The sequence below is a fragment of the Leptopilina boulardi genome, unplaced genomic scaffold (genome assembly GCF_019393585.1).
Source record: "Leptopilina boulardi isolate dan_hultmark-lab unplaced genomic scaffold, ZJU_Lbou_2.1 LbouV2_169, whole genome shotgun sequence".
NCBI lineage: Eukaryota > Metazoa > Arthropoda > Insecta > Hymenoptera > Figitidae > Leptopilina > Leptopilina boulardi.
This window is the reverse complement of record NW_026137717.1, coordinates 324492-351371: the sequence shown is the minus strand read 5'-3', so window position 1 is coordinate 351371 and position 26880 is coordinate 324492. Positions and strand designations below refer to the sequence as shown.

General features: G+C 21.8%; 4 protein-coding genes across 4 annotated transcripts; 2 read left to right on the top strand and 2 right to left on the bottom strand.

The window, feature by feature from the left end:
* The first annotated feature begins 189 nt into the window (after positions 1-189).
* Positions 190-9714, top strand: LOC127277518 (cullin-1). The gene is made up of 10 exons (XM_051298708.1): positions 190-570; positions 2328-2758; positions 5245-5463; positions 5548-6096; positions 7290-7553; positions 7726-8055; positions 8181-8420; positions 8559-8662; positions 8904-9123; positions 9377-9714. Exons 2-10 carry the CDS (start codon positions 2432-2434, stop codon positions 9455-9457), a joined length of 2334 nt encoding a protein of 777 aa, XP_051154665.1. The 5' UTR covers positions 190-570; positions 2328-2431; the 3' UTR covers positions 9458-9714.
* A 96-nt stretch (positions 9715-9810) lies between these two features.
* On the bottom strand, positions 9811-13801 carry LOC127277534 (testis-expressed protein 9). Its single transcript, XM_051298745.1, has 6 exons — positions 13392-13801; positions 12674-12815; positions 12167-12340; positions 11849-11983; positions 11576-11710; positions 9811-11340 (listed from the first exon to the last, which is right to left on the bottom strand). Exons 1-6 carry the CDS (start codon positions 13685-13687, stop codon positions 11257-11259), a joined length of 966 nt encoding a protein of 321 aa, XP_051154702.1. The 5' UTR covers positions 13688-13801; the 3' UTR covers positions 9811-11256.
* A 1108-nt stretch (positions 13802-14909) lies between these two features.
* Positions 14910-18209, top strand: LOC127277527 (probable ribonuclease ZC3H12C). Its single transcript, XM_051298736.1, has 5 exons — positions 14910-15297; positions 15424-15656; positions 15997-16573; positions 16952-17161; positions 17602-18209. Exons 1-5 carry the CDS (start codon positions 15209-15211, stop codon positions 17810-17812), a joined length of 1320 nt encoding a protein of 439 aa, XP_051154693.1. The 5' UTR covers positions 14910-15208; the 3' UTR covers positions 17813-18209.
* A 9-nt stretch (positions 18210-18218) lies between these two features.
* LOC127277515 (DNA excision repair protein ERCC-6-like) lies at positions 18219-26781 on the bottom strand. The gene is made up of 9 exons (XM_051298689.1): positions 26449-26781; positions 26054-26268; positions 24826-25681; positions 21889-22623; positions 21380-21535; positions 21140-21250; positions 20795-20998; positions 19445-20588; positions 18219-18520 (listed from the first exon to the last, which is right to left on the bottom strand). The coding sequence occupies exons 1-9, from the start codon at positions 26482-26484 to the stop codon at positions 18351-18353; spliced, it is 3627 nt and encodes a 1208-aa protein (XP_051154646.1). The 5' UTR covers positions 26485-26781; the 3' UTR covers positions 18219-18350.
* Between the last annotated feature and the right edge of the window lie 99 nt (positions 26782-26880).

Sequence of the window (26880 nt, the reverse complement as noted above, 5' to 3'; positions counted from 1 at the left end):
AATTGACAAATTTAATTAAATAAAAAAAAAACAAATATAATATCTTTTTTTATATAATATACAATTATGTAAATAAATAAAAAAACTTTCTATTTCTTTTTGTGTAACAAAATCGTATTTATTTGTGGTTTTTTTTTTCTTTTTTTCTAAATAATGTTGGCAACAGTGTTAACTTAACCTGTGCTGTGCGTGTGTCGTCAGTTGTATTGTAACGTTAGGTCTGTCAGAATAGAAAAGAGATGCAGCAGTGTCGACTTTAATTAATTATTCGTTATTTCGCGTAATTATTCCTGTTGCTAGACCAAATATATATATATATATACATATATACATATACATATAAATATTATAAATTATAGCAAAAAAAATATTTGACGAAAAATTCTCGACAGTGTCGTGTGTGTGTGTATATATATACATATAACATAACGCGAAGTGTTTTTTTTTTTTTCTTTTTTCTCTGGTTCTCATCTCTTTCCCATATCACAAAGTGAATTTAACCCGTGGATTTTTGGGGCAAAAGAAGCTGTAGTGTAATGCGGTGGTGAAAGTCTCCCAAACAGATTGAGGGTAAGTAAAAATACACAACATGTAAACTATTATTTTTCCGAAACAAATTTCTTTATATATATATATATACGAAAAATTTTCTTTGCCTTTGAAAATATAATTTTTATCCTAGTGAATTATAATTCGGTTTTAATACTCGCGTGGCGGAGTTTTTACGAGAGGGGTAAAAAAGGGGGGGTAGTAAAAAGTGATGCAAAATTTTCCTTTTTTTTTTTGTGAAAATTGGTTTTTTTTTGGTGAAACAAAAAAGAAATTGAAATCAACGCTCATTTTTGCATGGGATTTGGATTCGTATAACGGTATATCGAAACGAGAGTGATTTCGTCTCCTTTGTGTATGTATATTATATATATCTATATATATATTATGAATATATATATATATATATATATATATTCGTATATATAGATATATACGTATATGTATGCCTATAACTATATCTATATAGGTTTTCCCCGAAAACAATTTTTTCCATATCGACAATAAGAATTTATTGTCGTGTCTGCTATACAGCAAAATAAAGACGAAAAAAAAAAGTCGCGTTATTTGAAACGTGAGTCGAAAAATGATGGTCTTTGTCCTTTGTTCAGTAATTTGTGAGTGACAATTTTTTCGCTTTCTCTCTCTCTCTCTCTCTCACACACACACACAATTTGTTTTGTCTCTTAAATGCTTTCCATAAAAGTACTTCTTTATTCCTTATGTACGTAAATGTGTGTGTGTGTGTTATACATGTTTGGCCCTAACCTCGAAAAAAATTCAATTCCTTATATATTTTTCAAAATTTTTTTCTAGGTTATATTTAAGTAATTAACGATATATTATTTGATTTGACGTTATTACGTTATTTAATTATGATATTGATATATATTGTTCGCGAAATGTTATGAATTTATGTGTTAATTTAATTTTCTATGTATATATATATATATATATACCTATATAAGCGAACATTTATATAACCCTTTTGATTTTCCGTTTAGAAAATAGTTTAGTTTTTTTTTAAATATAGAGGGGGAATTTTTATTAATATTTTTATCGGGAATAAAAAAAATGTATGATTCATATTGATAAAAGTTGTTTTGAAAAAAAAATTTGTGGTAAATATTCGTTTTAATTAGAAGAAAATTACACGATTAATTAAAATGTTTATTTAAATTTTAAATATTTAACACAAAATTATCGGATAAAATGTAATTGATTAAAAAAAACGAACAGAATTATTATTATTTTTTAATTACTTTAGAAATTGAAAAATAGTCAAAATATTATTTGAAAAGAAAAAATAATAATAAAACGAAAATGGAGAAAAAAAATAACTAAATTTAAAGAAAAAAAATTAAAATAATAAAAAGAAAACAAGAAAATAGTAAATAAATAATAATAATCAATAAATAAACAAATGAAATAATAAAAAATTAATAGTAAAATAAAATTAATAAAATAATAATAAAAAATAAAATTAAAAATAATTACTAATAATAGTAATAATAATTAATAATGTAATAATAATAATAATCAATAAATAATAAATAAACAAATAAAATTATCAAAAAATTAATAAAATTAAATAATTAGTAAAAGAAAATAATTATAAATAAACGAAAATAGTATAATAAAATTTTTAAAACTAAAAAAATTTATGAAAACAAATTTGGAGTTACAAAAATTAAAAATGAGTATTTTGAATATTTTTTTTTTTAAAACGAGATATTAAAATAAAAACAAAATGAATAATTTTTTGTAATTTTGTTTAGTGGAATCCCAAGTGGAAATTGGATTCATTATTTACCCCAGGGGGTTTTTTTGAAAAAAAGGATTCTGAGGAAGAGAATTAAAAAAATAATAAAAAAAAAAAAAAATGTCGAATCACAGAGGTGGTGGAGGAGGAACTGGTAGTCATCAAGGTGGTCCACCTGGTTTAAAACAAATTGACTTGGATCAAATATGGGGCGATTTACGCGAAGGCATTGAACAAGTTTACAATAGACAATGCATGTCAAAACCACGTTACATTGAACTCTATACTCATGTTTATAATTATTGCACGAGTGTACATCAACAAATATCAAGAACATGTACGAAAAATAAAAAAAATCCAATGTCTGGTGGCGCTCAACTTGTTGGTCTTGAATTATACAAAAGATTACGTGAATTTCTTCGTAATTATCTTATTAATTTACTTAAGGTGAGTTTTGGTTTTTTTTTGTAGCTCTATTTTTTTTTAGAAGAATTTTATTTTTCATTATCATTTTCTACTTCTTTTGTCAGGCCTTGGATTATATTCTTTTTTTTTTAAATATACAAATTTTTTCGACTTTTTTTAATAAAATGCTGCGACTATTTCGATTTATTTTGTTTTTTACAAAATTTTTAAACAAAATACTTTTTTTTCAAGTATAGAATAAATAATTAATTAAATTGATTAATTAATAATAATTTTTTTACTATACAAATCTTGTTTATTTCAAATTATTTAACAAATTTTTAACTAAAATTCTACACTAAATTAATTATTTTTAAAAATATTTAATGAAATTCAATTTACAGATTTAATTATTTTAAAACTATTTTTCAAATTAAAATTTTTATGATATTTAATAATTGTTTATAATTAAAAAAAAACACGAAAAAAACAAATTAGCAAATAAAATTAATGAAAAAATGTATAAATTCAAAATTATGTAAAGGTTGAAATTTAATTATTTTTGAAAAAATTTCAATTATTTTTTTTATAATATTCTTTGCAAAATTCAATTATCTGAACAGGCATTTTTCAAATTTAAAAATAATTTTGAAATTAAATTTTTTTTTTATATGATTTCTAATAAATTTTTCATCAAACGGAAATCATGAAAAATCAATTAAGAATTCAAGTATTTTCAAAACTTTCGATTCAAAATCAATTAAAAATACATTATTTTCAACATTTTCTATTTAAAATCAATTAAAATTCAATTATTTTCAAAATTTTCAATTTAAAATCAATTAAAATTTAATTATTTTTAAAAATCTTACTTGAAATTTAATTATTTTCAAAAATTTTAATTCACAGGGTGTCTAACGGTCAGGGAAAGTCAGGGAATTTCAGAAAATTTCATTCAAAGTCAGGGAAATTTCTGTAAATTTCTACAAAAATTAAAATTTTTTGTGAATTTAAAAATTTTTTAATCTAAAAAAACTTGAATGGTTTTTATCACCATTTGTTACTACTATTAGAAATTAATTTATTGTTAAATACGTCAGTAACCATATTTTTGTCCAAAGAAAGCAGAAATAAGGTTATTAAAAAGTCAGGGAAAAATAAATAAATGTCAGGGAGGAGTCATGGAAAAGTCAGGGAATTTTTTTCTCAATCCTTGTTAGACACCCTGATTCAGAATCAACCAAAATTCAATTATTGTTCAAAAATTTTAATTCAAAATTAACTAAATTTCAATTATTTTTAAAAATTTCAATTTAAAATCAATTAAAATTCAATTATTTTCAAAAAAAGATTATCGAAAATTATTTAATGAATTATTTGAAATTCTGTTTAATTTAATTATTATCTAAAATTTAACTATCTGAAACCATTTTTTGCTTAAAAAGTTTTCAAATTATTGTATTTTTCTCTTCAATTTCTAATAAATTTTTTTCATCAAAAAATTTTATTTAAAAATCACTTAAAGTTCAATTAATTTTAAAAATCAAAATTATAAATCTTTAAAAATTCAATTACTTTAAAAAAAAAAGTTATCTAAAATTATTATTTGATAAATTCTTTTTAGTTCTGTAAAATTTAATTATTGTCTTGAAAATTAATAAAAATCTTTTGAAATTCAATAATTTCTAAAAAAAATTTCTCTTCTAAAATTATTATTTAAAAAAAAAAATTTTTTATTTAAAAATCTGTAAAATTTATGTGAAATTTGTCTTTTAGATCGATTATGAAATAGAAATAAATTTTCTTGTTAATATTCATTATAGAATTAATAAAAATGAATTTAATGTCTAATAAAATTACAGTTATTTAAAGTAAAATATTTATTAATCAATTAAATTTTATTAAAATCAAAAAAAATTGCCTTTTGGAATATAAATTGACTTTTTTTTTGGTGCTTTAAATTCAATCCGAGGCCTGTTTTTTATTTCAATTTTCATTTTAAATACAGAAAACAGCTTTTTTCAAAAAAAAAAAAAAAAAAAAATAGAAAGAAAAGAAATCTCTCGAATAATTTTTAGAACCACGGATTAGAATTGGCGAGAATTAAGGGGGGAACATTTGCTTCCTGTTTCCTGCTAGCGCCTCCTTTGGCATCTATACTACTTCCTTCTGTAGGTTTTTGAGAAATGGGGTGGGGAAAAACAAAATTTTTCATTTTCCACCCCCCTCCTTAATGAAAATGGAGGTTTATTTTTTTTTGTTTTTGTTTAATTGTCAATATCAGTCCCGTCTACTAAAAAAAAAAGAAGAAAAACTAGTAATATTATTAGAAAAAGAAATTTATTTAGAAAATTTTTTTTTTTATTGTATTTTCTGTTAATGTAGATAAATTTAATAATAGAATAACTATTTTTCGTCTGTCTGATTTTTCAGTGAAACGTTTCTTTTTGTTTTTTGTTTGCTATTTTTTTTTTTTTTTTTAAATAACTAATAAATATATATATATATATATATTTTTTTTAATTTAGCATGGTGTTGATCTAATGGACGAAGATGTATTGCAATTTTACACGAGACAATGGGAAGAATATCAATTTAGTAGTAAAGTTCTCAATGGCGTTTGTGCGTATTTAAATCGACATTGGGTGAGACGAGAATGTGAAGAAGGACGTAAAGGAATTTATGAAATTTATCAACTTGCACTTGTCACGTGGCGTGATAATCTCTTTAAACATCTTAATCGACAGGTACTTTTTTTCAAATTAAAAAGAAATTTTTTCCCTAAAAAATTAATTTCTAATTTATTTATTTGGATTACTTTTTTTTTGCAGGTGACAAATGCAGTTTTAAAATTAATAGAACGCGAAAGAAATGGTGAGACAATAAATACACGTTTAGTAAGTGGTGTTATTAATTGTTACGTCGAATTGGGATTAAATGAAGAGGATCCAGGTGCAAAGGGACAAAATTTATCAGTTTATAAAGAATCATTTGAAAATCTCTTTCTTGAGGACACTGAACGTTTTTATACACGTGAAAGTTCAGAATTTGTTCGTCAAAATCCAGTAACTGAATATATGAAAAAAGGCGAACAACGTTTACTTGAAGAAGAAAAACGTGTACAAGTTTATTTACATCAAACAACACAGGATCGTTTAGCAAAAACATGTGAACGTGTATTAATTGAAAAACATTTGGATATATTTCATTCGGAATTTCAAAATTTACTTGATTCAGAAAAAAATAATGATCTAGGAAGAATGTATCAACTTGTCGCAAGAATACCAAATGGTTTGGGTGAATTGAGAAATTTACTTGAAAGTCATATTGCTAATATGGGATTGGCTGCTATTGATAAATGCGGTGACACTGCCCTTAATGTGAGTATTTTTTTTTTTTATTTATAAATTTCAAAAATTTTCTGTATTTTTCTTTTTTTCTGTTTTAATTAATTAGAAAATACAATTTTTTCCGGAAAGAAAAGAAATAGAAATTAAAAAAATTGTATTTTTATTTTAATTTTTAGAAAATATGACTTTTTTTGTCTTATTTTAGAAAAATGTGACAATTTCGACTTTTTTTTTTACATTATTTAAAAAAAAAAATTTTAATAAATAAGTTTTTTTTTTAGTATACAATGCAGATCTACAAATCCTGTTTATTTCAATTATTTAACAAAATTTTTAACTAAAATTCTTCACTAAATTAAAAATTTTTAATAATTTTAATGAAATTCAATTATCCGAAACTATTTTTGAAAATTAAAATTTTTATGAAATTTAATAATTGTTTATAATTTAAAAAAGAAAATAATTAGCAAATAAAATAAACAAAAAAATTAATTAATTAAAAATAACTTGAAATTTAATTATTTTTGCAAAAAAATTTCTATTATTTTTTAATGATTTTTGTAATATAGATCTTCGAAAATTCAATTATCTAAATGAAAGCATTTTGCAATTGAAAATAAATATTCAGTTGAATTTTTGGCTATAAATTCTAATAAATTATTCAATTATTTGCGAAAAATTCAATTTCAAATCAATTAATATTCAATTATTTTCAAAAATTTTAATTCAAAATAAAATTTAAAAAAAATGAATTATTTTCCAAAATTTCAATTGAAATTCAATTATTTTCAAAATCTTCAATTCAAAATCAACAAAAATTCAATTATTGTTCAAAATTTCTATTTTCAAAATTTTCAATTAAAAATCAATTTAAAATTCAATTATTTTCAATTTAAAATCAATTAAAATTCAATTATCTTCAAATTTTTCAATTAAAATTCAATTATTTTAAAAATTTCAATTTAAAAGCTTCTAAAATTTAATTATATCTTAAATTTCTATAAATTTAATAATTTCAATTATAACTCTCCTGAAATTCAATTATTTTCAATATTTTTAATTGAAATTCAATTATTTTCGAAAATTTAATTTTAAAATTCAATTATTTCAAAATTTTAAATGAAATGCAAAGCGTGAAAATACAAATTTTTTGAAAAGAAAAGAAATCGAAATTAAAAAATTTGTCTATTTCTTTACTAATTTTTGGGAAAATTCATTTTCAGGATCCAAAAATGTATGTCAATACAATATTAGAGGTACATAAAAAATACAATGCATTAGTGTTGGACGCTTTTAATAATGACATTGGTTTTGTGACTGCACTCGATAAAGCTTGTGGTCGTTTTATTAATATTAATTCAGTGACAAGAACAGCGAATAGTAGTAGCAAATCACCGGAATTATTGGCGAAATACTGTGATTTACTTTTGAAGAAAAGTAGTAAAAATCCCGAGGAGGCTGAACTCGAGGATACTCTTAATCAAGTGGCAAGTTTTTTTTTTTTTTTTAAATATTTCTAATTTCTAAAAGAATTCAAAAATTTAGAATATTTTTCCTTTTTTTCAGTTTTACTAAGTAGGTAAAAAAATAATAATAATATTTACAGTTGGTAAATGATTAAAAAAAAAAAAAAAATTATTGTTTTATCAATTTTTGCAGATGGTAGTTTTTAAATACATAGAGGATAAAGATGTTTTTCAAAAGTTCTACAGTAAAATGTTGGCAAAACGATTGGTGCAACATATGTCAGCGAGTGATGACGCTGAAGCTTCAATGATCTCAAAATTAAAACAAACATGCGGCTTTGAATATACATCAAAATTACAACGTATGTTTCAAGATATTGGCGTGTCTAAAGATTTAAATGAACAATTTCGTAGACATTTGACAAATTCGGCTGAGCCACTCGATATTGATTTCAGTATTCAAGTACTATCATCAGGCTCATGGCCATTTCAACAATCATTCTCATTTTCCTTGCCAACAGAGGTAAAAATTGACTAAAAAATAATTATTATTATAATTGAATAGAATAGAATTTATTTTCCTTTGACAATACAAAATTAAAAACAGTATTTTTTTGGAGAATTTGATTTTTGTTTTGTTTTTTGCAGTTGGAAAGGTCTGTACATAGGTTTACAACATTCTATAGTTCACAGCACAGTGGACGAAAATTAAATTGGCTGTATAATATGTCCAAAGGTGAATTACATACGAATTGTTTTAAAAATAGATATACATTACAAGCCTCTACATTTCAAATGGCGGTATTATTACAATATAATGTATCAACATCATGGACTTTGCAACAATTAATGGAATCCACACAAATTAAAATGGATTTTCTCATTCAGGTAGGAATTTATATTTTTTTTTATCACAATAATTTAAAAAAAAATGTGCTAATATTATGTTATTAAATTAAAATTTTTCTCACAAGTGAAAATAATTGGAAATAAATAATTGTTTTTTTGTTTCCATTAATTTCGTAGGTAATGCAGATACTATTAAAGGCAAAGTTATTGATCTCGTCGACAGATGAGGAGGCGGAACTTTCTCCATCGTCAACTGCTGAACTTTTCACGGGTTATAAAAAGTAATTTTTTTTTTGAAAAATTATATAATTTTTTTAAAAATTTATTTTTTTTACGGCAAAAAAAAAATTTTTTTCTTTACCTATAACAGCGATAAATTTCACTGGAATAACGAAATATTTCTTTAAAATAGCGGTAATTTTTTGCTATTCTAGAGAAATTACTGTTTCAAATAGATTTTTTTTTCCGTGAATTTTTTTTTTTTTAATTTGAAAAATTGTAATGTTTCTTTTTTCTTTTTAGCAAAAAACTCAGGGTAAATATAAATATCCCGATGAAAACGGAACTTAAAGTGGAACAAGAAACGACGCATAAGCATATAGAGGAAGATAGAAAGTTATTAATACAAGCGGCGATAGTGAGAATTATGAAAATGAGAAAAGTCCTTAAGCATCAACAACTCGTTGCTGAGGTTCTCAATCAACTCAATACAAGGTTCAAACCGAGAGTTCATGTTATTAAGGTAAATTTTATTATTTTATAAATAAATTTCAATTTTTTTTTTTTTAAAAATTACTTCAATTTACAGAAAAATTTCTCATTCTGTTTATTTATTTTTTCAAAAACTTTTGTGGTTTTTTTTTTTTTTTTTTTTAATTTTGCCATTTAATTCCCTTTTTTTCCAAAAATTGGAAAAGAAAAAATAAATAAAGAGAAACGAAAATCTATTTACAAAAAAAAAACAAAATAAAGTTTCTTTCTTTCTTTATTTTCAGAAATGTATAGATATTTTAATAGAGAAGGAATATTTAGAACGAACGGAAGGACAGAAAGATACATACAGCTATTTGGCATGATTTGCTTTGATGATGATGATAATAATAATTTATCACATTAAAAAAATACGAAGAAAGAAGATGAAACATAGGTGAAAAAAAAACAAAAAATTTCATTAACTATTACTGGTAATATTTGCGGTTTTCTCCGTGTCTCGATATTTATTTAAAAAAAAAACAGAAACAGAAACAAACAAAAATCAAACAAAAGAAACAAAAAAAAATTCACATTTGACGTCGATTAATATTATTTTTACGTCAAAAAAAAAAAAAATAAATATATATATATATATATATATTTGCGCCAATACTGCGCTCATTGCTCGCAGCCATGTCGCTTTAATTCTGGTCGCATTTAGATTTTAATTTTTACAAAAAAAAACAAACAAACACAAAAACATGAAAATAATAAAAATCATTAATTCATTAATTAGTCAATTCGCTAGGCCTCGACAATTTTATTAATTGTTGAATAATTTTTATTTTTTTCTCTCTTATTTGTGATATAAAAATCAAATGGGGGAAAAAATATTGTGATTTCAATACTAAAAATATTCAATAGTGAAAATTGATCTTTTAGGGAAAATTTTCGTTTTTATTTCCTTTTTTTTTGAGGAGAAAAAAAAATAAAAGAGAAAGAGATTTTTAAAAATCCTTGGATCTAAAATCGATACTCGATTTTTATTTATTTTTTTTTTAAGTTTAAATTTTCAGTAAATTAAATTTAATTTTTAATACAAAAAAAATTTGTTTCTTTTAATAAAAATCGATTCTCGATTAATCATTAATGAAAAAATTGACTCTCGAAAAAAAACATTTTAAATAGAAAAAAACGAAATTCTTCGAATTTTCGTTTTGTGTTACTTTCATAATTATAAAAAATAGATTTTAATTAAAAAAAAAATTGGTTTTTTGTTTTGTTTTGTTTTTTTTTTTTTTTTTCATTAAACGAGATTATGAGAAAAATTTATCGTTAAATATTTGGTTTAAAAAACAATTGTAATTTATCGATAAAAAAAAAAATGAAAGAAAAGGGTGGGGGGAATTTTTTTTTAAATTACAAAAAAAAGGCTGAAAAAATCGAGTGATTGTCACACACAGAAACACATCACGAACAATTTTTGTTTTTCGTGCGAAAAAAAAAGAAATTAGTAAAATTCCTTCTTTTTTTTTAGTCAATGACACGTGAATGCGACTTTTAAATGTAATTTTACCTTTGACGACGTTTAATTAATTAATTAATAAAAAATTAATTAGTGATGCGAATCGGATGTGAAAAAGAAAAAGCCTCAAGAAAAAAATTATTATATTTTTATCAATTATAAAAAATTACACACAGGAGAAAAAAAAATCTTAGAGAGAAAAAAAAAATATATATATATATTCTCAAAAAAGAAATTTAAATATATTACTTTTTTTTTTGTCCGAGGCTTTTTTTTAGTGAAATATTAAAAATAAAATATTATTATTGTTTTCTATCTTTAAAAAAAAAAAAAAAAAAATTATAATTTTTTTTTTTGTAGTTTTTTTTTTTTCTTTCTTTTTTTTTTCTTTTTTTTTTCTTTTAAAGACAAAAAATATCTTCTTCTTGGGGTCTCGAAAGTGTTGACCGAAAATTTTGTACAGTCCAATATAATTACTTGTTAGAATTATTTCTTGCACAAAATAAGACTTCTGTAAATAAATGAAAAAAAAAAATGTCATTTGGAACAAAAAAAAAAGTGATGGGTTTTTTTTATTTTATTTATTTGACAAAAAAGAGAAAACATTTTTTTTTTTTTGCGAAACACTTTTCCTTTTAAAAAAAGAAAAAAAATATTTTAATTTTGATCTGGTTTCCATTCGAGGAATTTTGTAAAATCTTCATTTGTTATTTGTATTTGTCGACTTGCTTCTAAAAAAGTCTGGAAAAAAAATATTTTTTTTTTTAAATATTGGATTTTTTTTAATTATTAAAAAAAATGTTTTATATTTTTTTTAAACTAATTAGTTAGAAAAATGTAAATATTTTTTTAAACTTTAAATTTTAGAGCCTTTTGTCTAAATTTTGAAAAAAAATTTCAAATTTCTAAATTTCGAATGTTTAATTTCAAAAAGTCTATGTAAAATTAATTTTAGTATAATTTTTTTTTTAAAAACCTTTTGCTTTTTCAGATTATCAATAAGGAGCATTTGCTTTTTATAAGCTTGACACAATTCTGAGCGTTGTTTTTCTAGATTTTTTATCGATTGCCTTTTATCTTCAGTGATTTTTCGTATTTGATCACGTAAATCCTGAAATTAGTTTTCTGTTATTAATTTTTTTCCTTTTTTTATTATTTTTTTTTTATACAAAATTTATTTATCTCCAGAAATTAAAAAATTTTACTATAAAAATAGTTTTCAGTTTTCTTTTGTAATAATTTTTGTTACCTTTTCGTCTAATTTACTAAATTTCAAAGAATTGCGAAGTTTTTCATTTTCCTCTAAACTTCTATTTAATCTCACATCATTAGTGTTGCATTGTTGATTAAAATTTTTCACTTCTTTTTTTAATTCCTCAACTTCCTAAAAAAAAGTTATTAAATTACATTTTTTTTAAATTTTTTAAATAATATTAAATTAAATTAAAAAATTTTTTTTTTTAAATAATAAAAATTTTTTTTTTTTGAAAAATTAGATTTAAATTGAAAAAAATGCTGATTTTTTTAAATTGTGATAAAAAAAAATATTATTAATATTTTTTATCACCTTTTTTAACGCAGAAATCTCGCTAGCTTGATCATGAATTTTTAATTGATAATTTCCATTAACAATTTCATTTTTTGCTATTAATTCTTTCGATGAACATAATTGATTTTGTAATTTTTCCTTTATTTCCATTTGATTTTTCTTTTCTATCTCCAATTCTTTATAAAGATTACACTGAATTTATAGAGAATTAAAATGAAAATTTTAATTATTTAATTAAACTATTTTACAAAAATATAATTAAAAACGTAAAATTAAAATATAAATAAAATTATTTAAAAGACAATAGAAGAATTTAATAAGCATAAAAAATTCTACGAAAGTTTTAAAAAAAATGTTGCCTTTTCAAATAATTGTAATAATTTATTAAATAATTAATAATTTATTATTATTTTATTATTGTTTAATAATTTATTATTATTTTCAAAAATATTTTATTCTTAGAATTTTTAATTAAATAAAAATTAAATCAGTGCAATTAGTAAAGAAAAAAAAATTTGCAAGAACCTTTTTTTTATACTCATTTTTAATGGCTTCAATTTCAGTTTGTTGAGATTTTATTTTCGTCTTCAGTAATTGAATTATTGTCTCAGATTTTGAAATTGTTTCACTTTTCGATGGATTAGTAAAATTTTCCATTTCTACATTTCTATTGATATAAAAAGTTTTTTTTTTTTTTTTTTTGTTAATAATAATGAAATAATTAATTTTTTTTTATAATTAATTTTAAAAAAAATTTTTAATTGCCAAAAATTAATATAAAAATTTATTTCAATTCAAAAGAAAATTAATTATTTTTACAAAAAAAAAACAAACTTTTTTTATTCACTGAATAAAAAAAATTTTTCATTTTTATTATAAATTTTTTTTTAAAATTAATTAATAATTAACTAAATTATTATTTAATTATTTATTTATTAATTTATAATAATTATTATTTATTAATACCTAATAATTTAATTTAAAAAATTAATAATATGATTAATATTTTTATTAATTAATTAAATTGGAAAAAAAAATCTTTATCTGAAACAGCGATATATTTCTCTAAAATTTCAAGAAACCTTTGCTGTTTGAGTGAAATATATCGCTGTTTCAATGAAACTTTGATCTATTTTCGGTTAAAAAAAATTTTCCATGATAATATTAATTAAAATTATTCAATAATTTTTTTTTTTAATTAATTAATTTGTTTTAAATAATTAAATTAATTATTAAATTTTACCTGTTTTGTAATTGAAGTGTTTCGTCAGATAATTGTGGTAAAGAAACATTTTTTTTAAAAAGCAAAATATTTGATTGTCTTTCCATTAAAGTTGGAGCATTGAAAATTTTATTATTTATATTATCATTCTGATTTGTAAATGAATAATAATGTTGATTTAATGATGATAATAATTGAAAATTATTTGTCGATTCCATCACTGAATCAAATTCTTTCATTAATTCCCGCGTTTTTTCTTCTAATTCTTTATTTAATCTATGAAATTCTTTTTCTTTTGCCAATAAATCGTCGGACATTGTTTTTTTTTTTTTTTTTTTTTAATTTTATTTGCGATATTTGTTCAATATTCTTGAATTGAAAATTTTTTATTTTAAATCTCAATTTTTTGACGCCATTTTCAAACAAAATTATTAATTACAAAGTTGTTATGTTAACAAAGGTGTATTGAATATTTGGTAGAATGTCCGAAATGTAAAACTTGTTTCTTTCCTCTTATGGAGCTTCTACAATTGGGAACAGTGGTCTAGTAACAATCTAGTAACTTTGACCCATTCTCTCCCTCCATTTTGTTTTTTCTACTCTTTCTAACCTATTAATTGAAGAGAGACAAAGAAAGAAAATGGAGGGAGAGAATGGGTCCCCACCAGATGGCGTATTGCAGTTTAGCCGATCCCAATAGGTCCGAAAGGCTCGGACTTTGTTGCGCGCGCATCGTGTTGACTTTTATTTTTGTAAGATATTTGATAATAAATAGTAATTAATTATTAAATTATGAGTAATTAATTAATAAATTATGAGTAATTAATTAATAATTTAACAATTAATTAATTAATAATGAGTAATTACCATCAATTATCTTAAAAAAATAAAAATTACACGATGCGCACGAAACAAAGCCATTTTGGTAAAGCAATCGGCGGGATTGAATTTTCGCGGTTGTATCACTGAATTTGATTGGCTCTGACTAATATTCCATTTCCACCGTGAAAATTGAATATTTTTAGAGCCAATCAAATTCAGTGATTCTCCGTGAAAATTCAATCCAGCCGATTGCTTTACCAAAATACTGGAGGTATAAAAGCACCTTTATCAAAATACTGGAGGAATAAAAGCACCTTTAGGTAGCCATTTATTTTGGACAAATTTTTTTTGAAAAATCATAAATTTTATAAGGTTATTCAAGTTGGGTGGGGGAAAGCCAAGATGGATGATGGCTGGTGCACAAACATCCGGCCTATCAGCATTCATTCCCACGAGAAATTTCTCGTGGGAATGAATGCTGATAGGCTGATAGGCCGGATGTTTGTGCACCAGCCATCATCCATCTTGGCTTTCCCCCACCCAACTTGAATAACCTTATTGTCCTTTTCTAACATACGTGTTGCCATGACAACATATAGAAAAGGACAAAAAAACGGCCAAGAGTGTAATTTTATTATCTATAGGGAATTTTGAATTAACACATTGCAAAACAGCCAATTAGGTAAGAGAAAGAGAACATTTGTGACTAACTTCAGTCTTTAATGAAAAAAAAAATAGTCTGCAGCGATTGATTGTAATTAATTGCAATATTTTTATACAAAACAATTAGTGTTTTTGAATGTTTATTGATAAGTAAAATAAAAAGTTTCTATTTTTAATCGTGTGTTAAAATTAAGTGAATCTTTTTTTTTCCTTTTTTTTATAATCATTTGTCATATATACGGTTATTTATTGTTTTTGTTCGTTCGATTTCATGTTACAAATTGTATAACAAGTCATAACACGATTTATTATCAGTTTTAAAATTAAAAAAAAAATAAATAAAATAAAGAAAAATGGGCAAAATGCGAAGATCATTGAGACTTACGATGAAAAATACAAATTATAAAAGTCCATTGAAACGTTTGCAACATGCAAAAGTAGGGTAAGTTTTTTTTTTCTCGACACTTTTTTAATTATTAATTTTATTATTATTATTGCAATTTTGTTTTTTGTGATAATTTTTCTAATTATTGAGAAATATTGTATAAATGTATATATATATACATAGAAAACGACAAATAGAAGAAGATTCGTCTAGGTTAAGGCCAGCGAAAAAATTGAAATTAGTTGGACCAACAACGAAACGACATATATTAAATGTACCGAGTTTAGTATCGAGAAGAAGTAGTGTTATTATTATTAATGATGAAAATGACATTGGGCCAAAAACACCGGGAAAAAAAGGTTCAATTCAAAATGAAGCTGACGATTCGGTTATTATTCTCGACGATTGGCATGAAGGTAAATTGAGGTTATTTAAAAAATTTCAACAAAAAAAAAAATTTTTTTGTTAAAAAAAACCTTTTCTTTTTTAAAAATTAAAAATTACATTTTTCCATATAAAATATTCAATTTTTCGTGTTTTTTTTTTATTTTTTATTAAAATTTATTTTACAAATTATTAGCCTTTTTTAATTAAAAAAAAAAATAAATAAAAATAAAATCAAATTAAAATTTGAAAATTTTTAAAATAAATTTCTTAAAGACAATTTTTTTTTGAAAAACTGAAAATTCCTGGAAATAATAATAATAATGAATTAATTATTATTTTACTAATTTTTGTTTGTTTTCTTCCCCCCAGCATCAGGAGAAAATTCCACTCAATCGAAAGTAAATACAAATCAAACGGAGGACATAACGGTTGTTTGGTCATCGGTTTCTGATACATTAAAAAAAAATAATGACTTTATTCCACTTGAAGTTGAAAAAAAATCTCATTTAAATGAAACAAATTTACAAATGTTAAAAGGTGAATATCCACAAAAATGGTTAGGCGATTGGTTAGCTGAGAGAAAAATAGCGAGAAATAAAAATGCAAGAGAAATTGCAAAAAGAATACGTGAAAAAAAAAGAAATACACAAAAAGCAGAAAAAATTTTTAATGAAAAATTAGTGAAAACAAAGGAAAAATTACCATCAATTGAATATGTTGAAAATTCGGAAATAATGCAAGTATTAAAAATACCAAATTTAAAGGATAGAAATGTGGAAATTGTTCAAACAACAACGACAGCAGCAGCAGCGACAGCGACGACAACAACAACAACAACAAAAATGACAACAGCAGCAACAAGAATGGAAAATGTGGAAATTGAAAAGACGAGAACAAATGGAAAATTGAGGGAAATTATTATCGATGGACCAAACGTTGCAAAAGCGTGAGAATTCATTAATATTTTAGAAATATAAATTGCAAAATCCTTTTTTTTTTCATTTCTTTCTTTTTACATGACGCCGAATTTTTATTTATTCGAATTAGTATTTTTGCAGAATTTTCATTAAAAACAAAATTTTCTATATTACAGAATTTTTAGCTTGTTTAAAAAATTTATCTAATATAGAAAAATTGTTTTAATGAAAAATTCAGCAAAATTGACTAATTCGAAGAAATAAAAAATTTTGATGATTGTTTTAAAAAAAATTATCTAATATAGAAAAATTGTTTTAATGAAAAATTCAGCAAAAATTACTAATTCAAAGAAAGAAAAATTTCGGCTGCAAAAATAATTATGCGTTCTTTTTTTTTTACGTTACAGGTACACGAGGGGAAAATTTTTTTCCGAGACAGGCTTAAAAATTGTTATCGATTTTTTTGTAAATAAAGGTCACAAGGTAGTTGCATTTATTCCTCAACATGTACGAAGTCGTAATCGTAATTTATTGGAGGATCTTAATCGTCAGGGTTACGTTGTTTTTACGCCAAGTCGAAAAGCAGGTTCAAAAGTAATTACACCCTACGATGACAGGTAATTTAATTAATTATGTAATTTCATTTTCAAATTTTTAATTTTTTCCAAAATTAAAAAATTTTCTTTCATATAAAAATTTTTTTTTTATGAAATTAACATTTTTTTTATACGATTTTATAAAATTAAATTTATCAAGCAAAAAAAAAAGGGGGGGGAGGGAAAGAAATGAAAAACTAAATTTAAGAAAATTAAAAATCTTTTTTCAAAAAAAAAAAAAAATTATTTTACACAAAATTTAATAAAATTATATCTATTGGGAAAAATATTTTATAATTTAATTTTTCTTTATTATATTACTTTTTCTATAAATATTTTTTTGTAAATTTTATAATTTATTTTATAAATATTTTAAAAATTGTTTTAAATTTTTCAATTGAAAAAAGAATATTTGTAAGTAGAAAAAAATGTATTTTTCCATTTTTTTTTTTTTTGTCCAGGTATATATTGGAATACGCCACAAAATGTAATGGAATAATAATATCGAACGATCAATTTAAAGATTTATATCAAGAGAAACCCGAATGGCGTGAAACGATTGAAAATCAAATTCTCCCACCGACATTTGTTGGTGATCATTTAATGTTTCCTGACGATCCACTTGGTAGAAATGGTCCAAAACTTGACACATTTCTCAGACATTCAATCTAAAGAAAAAAAAACAAAGAAAAAAGATTTCAAAATTCTTTTTTTTCCTCAAAAAAACAAATGATTTTTTTTTTATTTGAAAAAAAAAACGAAAAACAAAAAAAATTTAATATATTCCATGTGATATTCTAATCATATAAATATATATATATATATATATAATTTATTTATATATAATTTCACAAGGTAAAAAAAAAACAAAAATTCATCTCATTTACGAAAATTGAATTTTTTTCTTAGACTATTTTTTTGAAAAATTCGGATAAAGGAAAAATTCTTCGAAAAGAAAAAACATATTTGTTCTAAATAATAAATATATATATATATTTTTTTTTTTTGTATATAGAAAAAGTACAAAAATGGAGATAAGACGTAAGAAATAAATAATTTTTAAGTTTTGTAATACTGATTTTTGTGGGGGAAAAAAATAATTGCGCTTTTTTTTGCGAATTAATTATTTACAGTTTAAATTTTTTTTTTGTACTTTTTTTCTTCTGTTTCTTCTTTTTTTGTTTCTTTTTCTGTTTTTTTGGAACCAAATTTATTCATTTGATTTCCACGACGGTTTATTGTAATAACGTCGGGAATTGCGTATTTTTTCCATTCCCTCATTTGCAGTTTCAACGGCAGTGCGTTCCAAAAGACTTTTTTCAATTGGCTCGCCACTTGTTCGCGAAATCACAGAATCGTGTTGAAATGCCGAACTCACCACTGAAATGAAAAAAAAAAAATTAAGTAATTTTTCATTTTTTTGTTCACAGGTAACTTTTTTCTTTTTTTTGCACTTGAACCTTGAAAATCGAAAAAACGACGTTTTTGAATTATGCTTTTAAAAAAAAGGTATGAATTCACTTTAATTTTTCTAAACAATGAATTTTATTTTATTTTTTTTTTATCATGATTTTTCCAAAAAATTATCTTTTTTTTATGTAAACTTAATTTAAAATTCAATATAATATAATTTCAAAATTTTTTTTATTAAAAAATTAAATTTCAATTTTTTGCTAAAAATTAGAATTCAATTTTTTAACAAACATTTATAAATGAAACAATTATTTTAAAAAAATTTAAAGTTTTGTTTACAAAATTCAAGATGATTTTAAGGTTTTCATGGTTAATAAATTTATGATTTTAAAGATTTTAAATTATTATATAAAATATTTTCCAAAAATAATAATTTTTTTCTAATTAAAACAATTATAAATTGCAAAAAAAAAAATTGTAAATTTACTCTTAGTTTTATATTTATATTTAGTAGAATTTAGTTTTATTAAAATTATTTAATTTAAAATTAGTTTTATTTTATTGTTCATTTATTTTCAATTTGATAATTAAATAATAATCATAAAACTATTCGTTTTATATTTTTTTACTAAATATTTTGATAATTTTTTATTTTTTTTAATTAATTTTAATTTAATTCAGATAATATATTTAAAATTTTAAAAATTTAATTTTTATAAATTATTCTATATTTGTAAAAATTTGAAAATTATTTTTATAATTTTTAAATTTTTGTCGTATTTACAGAAAAAAATTTTCTTTTTTTTTTTTTTTTTTTTGAAAGAAAAAAAAGAAATTTTTTAATATTTAAAAATAAATTTTGGATAAAAAAAAGTGTATTTGCAAATTTACCAGCTTTGGAGAATAATTTATAGAGAACATAATCATCATCGTCGGTGGCAATTGGCTCTTGATATTCTTTTGAATATCCAAGTCGTCGACCAATTAAACATGGAACTTGTTCACCTTCAAATATTGCTGACACTTGTTTTTTTCTATTATTCAATTTTTTATTCTTTTTCTTTTTTCGTTTCTTTCTTTTTTCTTCGTTTACAATTTTTATTGTCTCTTCTGTTTCACGAATTTCTCCCTCCTCTTCACTTGATAATGCAATTTTTTCTTCAAATTTCTTCTTTTTATTCGATAAATTTTCATTTTTTTCTCTTTCAATTGTGTCATTGACTTTTTTATTTTCTTCATTTTTTGGAGAATTTTCTTTTTTTCCATCACTTTCAGCGATATTATTTTCCTTTCTTTCCACGGAATTTTCCATTTTCTTTTCTTTTTCTTGCGTGAAATTTTCCAATTGTATTTTATTTTCCTTTCTTTGTACAGAATTTTCCGATACTTCCATTTTACATTCGTTTCCATGGATTTTATTTTCTGTATTTTCAATTTTATTTTCTATATTTTCCTTTATTTTCTCCGAATTTTCCAATTTTTCCATTTTATTTTCATTTTCGTTTTTATTTTCGATTTTATTTTCCAAATTTTCATTTTCTTCGTCATTTTTATTGTCATCAATATTTTCAATTTTACTATCAATATTTTCCATTTCATTAAATTTATTCTGTATTTGTTGATTTTGGCAAAAAATTTCAATTTTCAAATTATTCGAATTTTTTCTAATTTTTTCACTTTTTTCAAAATAATTTTTCGATTTTTCCCTATTTTTCAAAATTTCATCATTGCTTTTTCCTTTTTTACCAATTTCCTTACTAAGTTCCGCGGCAAGTTTTCGCATTGCATTCAATTTAGTTGAGGAAAAATTTGTCATTATATTTTTCTTGATCTTTTTTCTTTTCTTCTTTTGTTTCTTCATTGGCGCATCAAGTTTCGAATGTTTAAATAATTCATTTGATTCGGCTTCACCGTCAAAAGTTTCGTTTAAATTAAATAATTCCGTTATATCGGTTGTGTGAAAAAGTCGTCGTTGCCGTGGATCCTCGAGGATTTTATTCGAGAGTAATAATTTGAATACTTGCCGATGATAAATCTTGAAACGAAAATGAAAAGTTTTTTTTTCAAAGTATTTTAAAAAATTATTTCTAATTTTTAATTAAAAATTAACAAATATGAAAAAAATTGCCTTTTTACGAATTTTATAAAAAAAATTCTAATTTTTATTCCAAGTTGTTTTTTTTATAAATTTCTAAAAAAAGCATTATTTCGACAAAATTAAAAAATTATAATAATAAAAACCTTTTCTTCGATTGTTCCAGCGGTTATTAAACGATAAATAGTGACATTTTTATCCTGTCCAATTCGCCATGCTCTCTCTCTTGCTTGTGAATCGATCGCTGGATTCCAATCGGGATCATAAATAATAACTCGATTTGCACCAGTTAAATTCACACCTAAACCACCAACTCTTGTTGTCGATAAAAAGACAAAATACAAAGATTCCTGAAAAAAGTAACAAAAGTAGATTTATTTTTTCTTTTTATTATATTAAATAAATAATTTATTATTACTTAATTATTTAATAAATTATTATTTTTATTTCTTATAGTACAAGAAATATTTTTTTTTTTTGCCATAACTCACTGTATTAAATTTTTCAATTGTTTGCTGCCTTTGACCCATTGGAGTCATGCCATCTAATCGTAAATAAGAATATTTTTCCAATTGTATCAAAGCCTCGAGAATGTGCATCATCTTAAAAAAAACAATTTTTTTCCATTTTATTATCAAATTAATTAAAAATTATAATTTATTTTTTTAATTTTCAATGAAATAATAGTAAATTTTTTTAATTTTTATTAAATTATTTAATTAGAAACTAACTTGTCGACTTTGTGTAAATAGCAAAACTCGATGTCCTTGTTTTTTCCAAATTTTTAACAACGAACGAACTACAATCATTTTTCCAGCACGTTTCCAATGACCAAATGTTTCCATAATTTCCTCTGTTAATTCCATACATTCATCGTCCTCCGAGTCCTTTGAAATAAATATTAATTATTAATTTGAATTATTTAATTTACAATTGACAATTAATTTTTAATAATTTCTCAATTTATTGACAAAAAAAATTAAAACAAAACGCAAAAAATATAAATTTGCACCATATTTCAGCTTTCTTGGTCAAAATGGCTTAGTTTTAATTATGGAATAAAAAAAAAACGGACAAACAGTTAATTTTTTTTAGTAAATATATACAAATTACTTTTTGTCTGTTTTACTTTTTTACAACTAAAACTGAAATTTGTCACAAATTTCGTATTTTTTGCCTAATAAATAATTTACAAGAAAATAAATAAAAAAAATAAAATTAATTAAATTAAATTAATTACCATAATTTGATGATTAAATAAAAATAAATCCGGATGATTACAAAGTTTTCTCAATGCCGTTAATGCAACCAACATTCTTGCACGATAAATTCCATTTCTCGAATTTCTTTCATGTATAACATGTGAAACATCATCGGACAATAAATATTCTCTATAAAATTTTTTTTGCTCATCACTTAAACTACAAAATAAAACTTGTTCATTTTTTTCCGGTAAATTTAAATGATGTTGAACATCAATTTTCGTTCGTCTCAACATATATGGTGTTATTGCATTTCGTAACATTGTTGCCATTTGTAATGCAGTTGCCTCTTGTAATTGTGTTGCATTTGTATAGCCACCGCGTGTTATTGGATTTGCGCAATGTTCAATAAATGCAACAAGTGTTCCCAATTTACCTGGTAGAATAAAATCAAATAACGACCATAATTCTTTAAGTGAATTTTGCATTGGACTACCGGTAAGAAGTAAACGATGTGGTGTTGAAAATTGTTTAACTAATTTTGTTACTTTTGCATCGGGATTACGAATTTTGTGTCCCTCATCGAGTATCACATAATGCCAATCAGTTTTTATTAGCAGATCATTGTTTAATAGAACGCCAGTGTAGGATGTTAATAAAATACCACCGTGTTTTATGCTTTCAATTAAATCGCTAGTTTTGCCTTGAAATGAGCCTGAATGATGAAGAAGTGCAACACGTGTTATTGGACTCCAATTGTGAAAATGTTTTACCTGAATGAAAATAATATTTTTTTTAATTTATTATTTATTTATAGGACTCTCGAGATTCAATGATTTTTCAATTATTTTACAAAAATTTCAAATCAAAATCAATGAAAATTCAATTATATACTGAAATTTCAAATTGAAATTCAATTATTATCAAAAATTTTAATACAAAATAAACTAAAATTCAATTATTTTCAAATATTCCAATTCAAAATCAACAAAATTAAATTACTTTCCAAAATTTTCAATTCAAAAACAACAAAATTAAATTACTTTTCAAAATTTTTAATTCTTGAAATTCAATTAATTTTCAAAATTTTAATTGAAATTTAATTATTTAAAAAAATTTTAATTCAAATATTTAATTCAAAAATTCAATTATTTTTCAAAATTTCAAATTTTCAAAATTTTCAATACAAAATCAATTTAACATTCAAATTATTTTCAATTCAAAGTCAACTAAAATTTAATTATTTTTAAAAATTTCAATTTAAAATGAATAAAATTTTAAAAATTTTAATTAAGAAGTTTCTAAAATTTAATTATTTTAAAAATTTTCCATCTAAAAATTTTTCCAATTTAATAATTTCAATTATAATTCTCCTAAAATTCAATTATTTTTTTAAATTTTAATTCAAAATGAACTGAAATTCAATTGTTTTAAAAAATTTTATTTCAAATTCAACAAAAATTCAATTATTTTCTAAAATGTCAATTGAAATTCAATTATTTTCAAAATTTTAATTGAAATTTAATTATTTAAAAAATGTTTTAATTCAAATTCAACAAATATTCAATTATTTTTCAAAATTTCAAATTTTAAAAATTTTCAATTCAAAATCAATTTAAAATTCAATTATTTTGAATACAAAATCAACTAAAATTTAATTATTTTCAAATATTTCAAAATTTCAATTGAAGTTCAATTTTTTTTAAATTTTCAATTCAAAATCAACTAAAATTCAATTATTTTCCAAAATTTCAATTGAAGTTCAATTTTTTTTTAAATTTTCAATTCAAAATTAACTAAAATTCAATTATTTAAAAAATTTTCAATTTAAAATCAAAAAAATTTATATATTTTAATTAAGAAGTTTCTAAACTTTAATTATTTTAAAAATTTTCCATCTAAAAATTTTTCCAATTTAATAATTTCAATTATAATTCTCCTAAAATTCAATTATTTTTTTAAATTTTAATTCAAAATGAACTAAAATTCAATTTCCTTTATACTTTTTAATTCAAATTCAACTAAAATGCAATTATTTAAAAAATTTTCATTTTAAAATCAATTAAAATTCAATTATTTTCAAAAATTCGAATAATTCAATTTCAATTGATTTTAAATTGAAATTTTTGAAAATAATTGCTTTTCAAATGATTGTGTTAAATTTCAGACAATAATTATAAATAAGAAATTTTTTTAATAATTTCTGTTGATAAAGAATTTATTAGAAATCACATAAAAAAATTCAATTCTAAAACTATTTTTAATTGAAAAATGCTTTCAGATAATTGAATTTTCGAATAATATTATATAAAAAAAATCATTAAAAAATAATGGAAATTTTTTGCAAAAATAGTTAAATTTCAAGTGATTTTGAATGAAAAATTTTTTTGGTAATTTTTTTTTTGATAATTTTTGTTTTTTCTAAATTATAAACAATTATTAAATTTAAAAAAAAATTTAATTTGAAAATTAGTTTCGGATAATTGAATTTGTGAATTGTATTTCATTAAAATTATTAAAAAATAATTAATTTAATGAAGAATTTTAGTTAAAAAATTTGTTCAATAATTGAAATAAAAAAGATTTGTAGATCTGCATTTTATACTTAAAAAAAGACGTATTTTGTTTAAAAATTTATTTTTTTTTAAATGTAAAAAGAAAAAACGTTTAAAAAGTCGCATTTTATTAAAAATAAGTCGAAAAAAATCGTAATTTTTGAAAAAAAAATGTCGTATAATTCAAAGCCTGTCGTTGATAAATTTCCGAGAAAAAAATTTTTTTTTTCTATTATTTATTATTATATTATATATTACTTTTATTATTATATTATTTATTTGTTATTTTTTTATTATTTATTGTTTATTATTATTAAACAGTTATTTTTGAAAATAGTGGAGAAAAATTCAATTTTTTGAGAGAATAATTGGTAAAAATTGAAATAATTTTTTTTTTTTGTAAATTAAATTTCTACCCACCCATTGATCGAGTAGAGTTGCAGGACAAACAATAAGTGTTGGTCCCAATCCACGAAATCGTCCATCATCAAGAAGTAATTCACTTGCTTCAAGACCGGCGAGAAATGCAATTACTTGAACCGTTTTTCCTAAACCCATTTCATCACCCATTAAACCGCCAACATTGCGATTATTTAATTCCCATAGCCATTGAACCGATACACGTTGATAGTGATACAAATTTTTCCATATTTTCTCTGGTACTTTAAATAAATTATCAATATTATGCATTGGTTCTTTTTTTAGTCTTCTTGTACCACGTACACGTTCACGATAAATTTCCTCATCACCATCGTCAATTTCCCGATTGAATTTTAATTTATTTTTTTCTATATTCACTTTTCGTTTTATTAAATAATCATTGTTTGAATTTTCCTCGTCGCTTGGTAGATATTCACTTCCAGAATCAGAATTTTTTATATTTTCCTCTTCTTCTTCTTCTTCTTCTTCTTCTTCTTTTTCTTCGATGGTAATTTTTTTTCCCCTTGTAAAAATTCGATTTGAATTTACCTTTTCGAAAATTTCATTTTCTCCTTCATTTATTGTTTCTTTATGATTATCTTCGATTTTATTTAAATTTTCATTTTGATATTCACAATTATCATTATTTGCAATTGTTTTTGAATTTTTATTTAAATTTTCATATTCACAATTATCGTTATTTGATTTTGTGATTTTGGATTTTTTATTTTTTATTTCATTTAAAGTTGGTGTAGTGTTTTTGCGTTTTTTCAAAAATTTACAAATTTTTGACAATTCAGCTTGATGTTTTAAATAATTTTCAAATTGTGTTAATTGATTTGTTTCATTCGATTTTCTGTGATAAAAATACAAAAAAAAATTACATTTTTTTGTTTTATATATTATAATTATTATTATTACTGATAAATTAGGGAAAAAAAACAAAACAAAAGCAGAAAAAACAACAAATGAAAACCAATAAATAAAAATTACACAAAATTTCACTAATAATAATAATAATAATTTATAAAGAAATAATAATAATAATAATAATAATAATTGTTTAATATTATTTTATATTTTATTATGAAATAAAAATTATTCGTAAATTTTATTATTATTGTTATTATTAGTATTTTTATTATTATATTTTATAAAAAAAATATAAATAGAATATTTATATCGAAAATAAAATAATATTAAATTATTAAATAATAATAATTTTTACCCATTTGATTGTTGAAAATTAATTTTCTCCTCCGCCTGAAACGGTGTAATTTCACCAGTTCTAACCAATTCATTTTGATTGAAATTTTCTTCATTTTTAATTTCACTCTCTAATTGTTTTGTATCTTTATTTGATGATTTATTATTTTTAATAATTTGTGAAATTTTCTCGGAAGCCTCTTGTAAAACACTCGATTCTAATCGTATTGAAATAACCTAAAAAAAAAAAATTAACATTTTTTTAATTCTATAAATTTTTAAAATTAACATTCAGTTTCTAATAAATTTTACCAAAAAAAAATTTACATCATAAGAAAGAAAATTACTAAATTTGAAAAAAGAATTTAAAACAAAAACATTTTTATATAAATATAAAAAAAATATTTTTGGTTTTACCTGTTTTAGAGCACTTTCTTCAATTTCATCATCCATTTTTTGTTTTTTTTTTTTTTTTTTTTTTTTTTCACTTGAAAAGAAAAAATATTTAAACACACACGAAACACAAATATAACAATAACAAAATGTTTTATACACGAAGTTTTATAATAAATTCTTAATTATGAAAATAAACAAAAAACATTAATTAAAATACAATTTTTGTTTCTGAACGTTAATTACAATGACAATTGTGACATTTATAATTATATATGATAATTTATAAACAAAAGAATATTATATGCAATTTGTTTCCGTTTCTTCTTTTGAGGTTAGAAATCACGTCCTTGACATTGCGCGCCTAACTTCACGTTGTCAACATAATTTCTTTTTTTCTTTAAAAAAAGAGCGGTAAAAAATAGTTCCGTAAAAAAATTCAAATTCGTAATAAAG

What these genes read in the sequence shown, in the direction of transcription:
- LOC127277534 (XM_051298745.1), bottom strand. Translation starts at nt 13,687, where the DNA reads ATGTCCGACGATTTATTGGCAAAAGAAAAAGAATTTCATAGATTAAAT. An exon ending in ACACTTCAATTACAAAACAG is followed by an intron (nt 12,816 to 13,391) that starts GTAAAATTTAAT and finishes TTATATCAATAG; the next exon opens with AAATGTAGAAATGGAAAATT. An exon ending in AAAATGAGTATAAAAAAAAG is followed by an intron (nt 12,341 to 12,673) that starts GTTCTTGCAAAT and finishes CTATAAATTCAG; the next exon opens with TGTAATCTTTATAAAGAATT.
- LOC127277518 (XM_051298708.1), top strand. Translation starts at nt 2,432, where the DNA reads ATGTCGAATCACAGAGGTGGTGGAGGAGGAACTGGTAGTCATCAAGGT. An exon ending in AGGATACTCTTAATCAAGTG is followed by an intron (nt 7,554 to 7,725) that starts GCAAGTTTTTTT and finishes CAATTTTTGCAG; the next exon opens with ATGGTAGTTTTTAAATACAT. An exon ending in AAATGGATTTTCTCATTCAG is followed by an intron (nt 8,421 to 8,558) that starts GTAGGAATTTAT and finishes TTAATTTCGTAG; the next exon opens with GTAATGCAGATACTATTAAA.
- LOC127277527 (XM_051298736.1), top strand. Translation starts at nt 15,209, where the DNA reads ATGGGCAAAATGCGAAGATCATTGAGACTTACGATGAAAAATACAAAT. An exon ending in TCTCGACGATTGGCATGAAG is followed by an intron (nt 15,657 to 15,996) that starts GTAAATTGAGGT and finishes TCTTCCCCCCAG; the next exon opens with CATCAGGAGAAAATTCCACT. An exon ending in ATTACACCCTACGATGACAG is followed by an intron (nt 17,162 to 17,601) that starts GTAATTTAATTA and finishes TTTTTTGTCCAG; the next exon opens with GTATATATTGGAATACGCCA.
- LOC127277515 (XM_051298689.1), bottom strand. Translation starts at nt 26,484, where the DNA reads ATGGATGATGAAATTGAAGAAAGTGCTCTAAAACAG. An exon ending in AAGAAAGTGCTCTAAAACAG is followed by an intron (nt 26,269 to 26,448) that starts GTAAAACCAAAA and finishes TTTTTTTTTTAG; the next exon opens with GTTATTTCAATACGATTAGA. An exon ending in TATTTACACAAAGTCGACAA is followed by an intron (nt 21,251 to 21,379) that starts GTTAGTTTCTAA and finishes GTTTTTTTTAAG; the next exon opens with ATGATGCACATTCTCGAGGC.